This window comes from Furipterus horrens, unplaced genomic scaffold (assembly GCF_987537825.1).
Source record: "Furipterus horrens unplaced genomic scaffold, mFurHor1.1.pri manual_scaffold_7, whole genome shotgun sequence".
Classification (NCBI taxonomy): Eukaryota; Metazoa; Chordata; class Mammalia; order Chiroptera; family Furipteridae; genus Furipterus; species Furipterus horrens.
The window spans coordinates 91,579,377-91,581,779 of NW_028327177.1; the positions used below are offsets into that span (position 1 = coordinate 91,579,377).

Below are 2,403 nucleotides of genomic sequence, written 5' to 3' on the forward strand. Positions count from 1 at the left end.
CAAAGGTGGAGAAATAGATTCCTTCTCCCGATAAGAGGAGCAGCAAAGTCACATTGCAGAGGTGTTTATGCATACATGAATGGGAGGAATGATCACAGCCATCTTTGAAAATAATCTGCTATGTATATTATATACAAAACCACATCCCTGGTTAATCCCATTATTTTTCAGTTCAGACAGGAGCAGGAGGTGGAAAAAATATGAAAAAAAAATCTGAGTCTAGCACATTGTCATCAACATCACATATAGAAATGATGCCAATATATGAGGGACCCCCCAAATCAGATGTATATTTATTCTTACATGTTTAAACTTCAGTCAGCTTCAAAGTACTATCGATCTGATACAATACACCTATCTAGATGTTATTTCCACTGCTCAAAGCAGTTTTCGAACTTTCTGATTTTGATGCCTTTTAGTGCTTCTGTCATTTTTTGTTTCATCTCTTCCACAATGGCAAAACATTTGCCTTTGAGGACTTTTTCATCTGGGGAAACAAAAAAAGTCACTTGGGGCAAGATTGGGTGCATAGGGAGGGTGGGGCACTGGGATCATGGTGTTTTTGGTCAAAAACTGCTGAACGCTCAGTGTAGTGTGGGCAGGTATGCTTGTAAATCACCAATCATGAAATGGGCAACTGCGTCAAGTCTTCAAAAAAAATTCACTGAAGTTGAATACAGCCTCTCACAACAATGCCAGCTGGTACACTGATACAGATAGGTTCCGAGTACTCTCTTTTTTTTTTTTTTTTTTAATTTTATTTATTAGTTTCAGAAAGAGGGGAGGAAGGGAGAAAGAAAGGAAGAAATATAGCAATGTGTGGGAGATTTTGCCTCTCCCACTCCCCCAACTGGGGCCCTGGCCTGTACCTTGACTGGGGATCAAACCAGCGACCCTTTGGTATGCAGGCCGGTGCTTGATCCACTGAGCACACCAGCCAGGGCAGGTGTGAAGTTTATTTTCATGTTCCTTGACATCTGCTCAAGTGTGGAGCCAGGCTATGTCAGTAGGGCCATGTGGTGCCTCGTGTCTGTCTGCCTCCTGACATCCCCATGGCCATCTCCAGAAGGCTCTGCCTACAGAGCAGCTAAAGTTATGTTTAGAAGGCCATGTTGCCTGGGAGAGTGAGAGAGAGTTGGAGCCCAGGCCGGTAACATTAGATATATTGATTCATCCCTCAGTCCATCCTGCTCTGGCTTCAGAGAAATAGACAGTTGCTAGTGAGATGGGTGCCATTGTATGTAGTTTCTGTCCCTCAGGAGGAAGCGCTGAAACTCCCTTGTGTCACAGATCTTCGTCCTGGTCTTGTTCCAGTTCTAAAGGTTCATCAGGTTCTTTATTTCTCTGGACAAAGACCTTGGCTCTTCGATTTTTGAACCAAATTCGGACTTTTGACTCTGGAACCCCAATTTCCTTAGCGAGTTGCTCTCTGGAATAAATCCCAGGATAAGGGTTGCTTTCAAATGCCGAGATGAGGGTGCATAACAGGGAGGATGTGTACCTGGTTCGACGCTGACTACATTCTCCACTTTGACTCTTCTCCACAGGGCGATCTTTGTCTTGGCTTCCTTCTAAGTCCTCAGGTTCTGATATTTCCTGGACTCCGTATTTAGCTCTTCGATTCCGAAACCAAACCTGGATTCTAGACTCGTCTATTCCCGTTGCTAAAGAAAGCTCTTGATGCATGGAGTAAGTCGGATAAGGTTGTTGGTTGAATGCTTTGATGAGGATTTCCAATTGATCTTCTGTGAATATGATGCGGCTTCTTCTATGCTTCTTTAAGTTTAGAGGAGCGTTTTCAGCCATGTTGGAAGAGAGATGTCTCAACCTTCAACCAAGAAACCGGTTCCTAGTACTCTCGCTCACCTAGTCCTAGTGGGGAGCCTCTACTATAAGGGCCTGCCCTCCAGAAGATACTTCTGGTTTTAGGGGGTGGTTTCCTCCTCATAAAGCTCAAACATTGCTTTAAACGGGACCATTTAAGTTACTTTTAGATATGGAAGTAGAAGAATGGTATGAAAAGCTGGAAGACTACTAATTTAAATCCTATTTAATGTGTAAAAAAGAAAATGCAAACCTAAGAAATCTTTGCAGCTGAGAACCTTGAGTGGTTCTTGACTGGCTGGTTCGGCAGCTGGTAGGCACTCAGCTGACGTTTCTTTTTTTGTTTGTTTTTTCTTGATTCTGTTTCTATAGGGAAAAGGATCCCGGTACCTTGCAGCAATGAGGCTGTGGTTTAGTCAGAATGTCAGCAAACTGAGCCTTGTCACAAACTTTATCAGGCACTAAAAGTCAGTATCTGGAGTCCTCTTCCCATTAAGAAGGTAAATTGATATTGAATTGAATCCTTCTTGTGCTCTTACAAAATAAGCCCTTAAAAAACATAAGCAAAGGGAAAATAGA

The 2,403-nt window shown here is 42.8% G+C and overlaps 1 protein-coding gene across 1 annotated transcript; it reads right to left on the reverse strand.

Moving 5' to 3' along the window:
* Nucleotides 1–1,284: 1,284 nt before the first annotated feature.
* Nucleotides 1,285–1,806, reverse strand: LOC150004778 (double homeobox protein A-like). Its single transcript, XM_090284926.1, has one exon. It carries the CDS (start codon nucleotides 1,804–1,806, stop codon nucleotides 1,285–1,287), a length of 522 nt encoding a protein of 173 aa, XP_090141052.1.
* Between the last annotated feature and the right edge of the window lie 597 nt (nucleotides 1,807–2,403).

Bases quoted from the DNA above. Each gene is read 5' to 3' on its own strand.
- LOC150004778 (XM_090284926.1), bottom strand. From the start codon at position 1,806: ATGGCTGAAAACGCTCCTCTAAACTTAAAGAAGCATAGAAGAAGCCGC.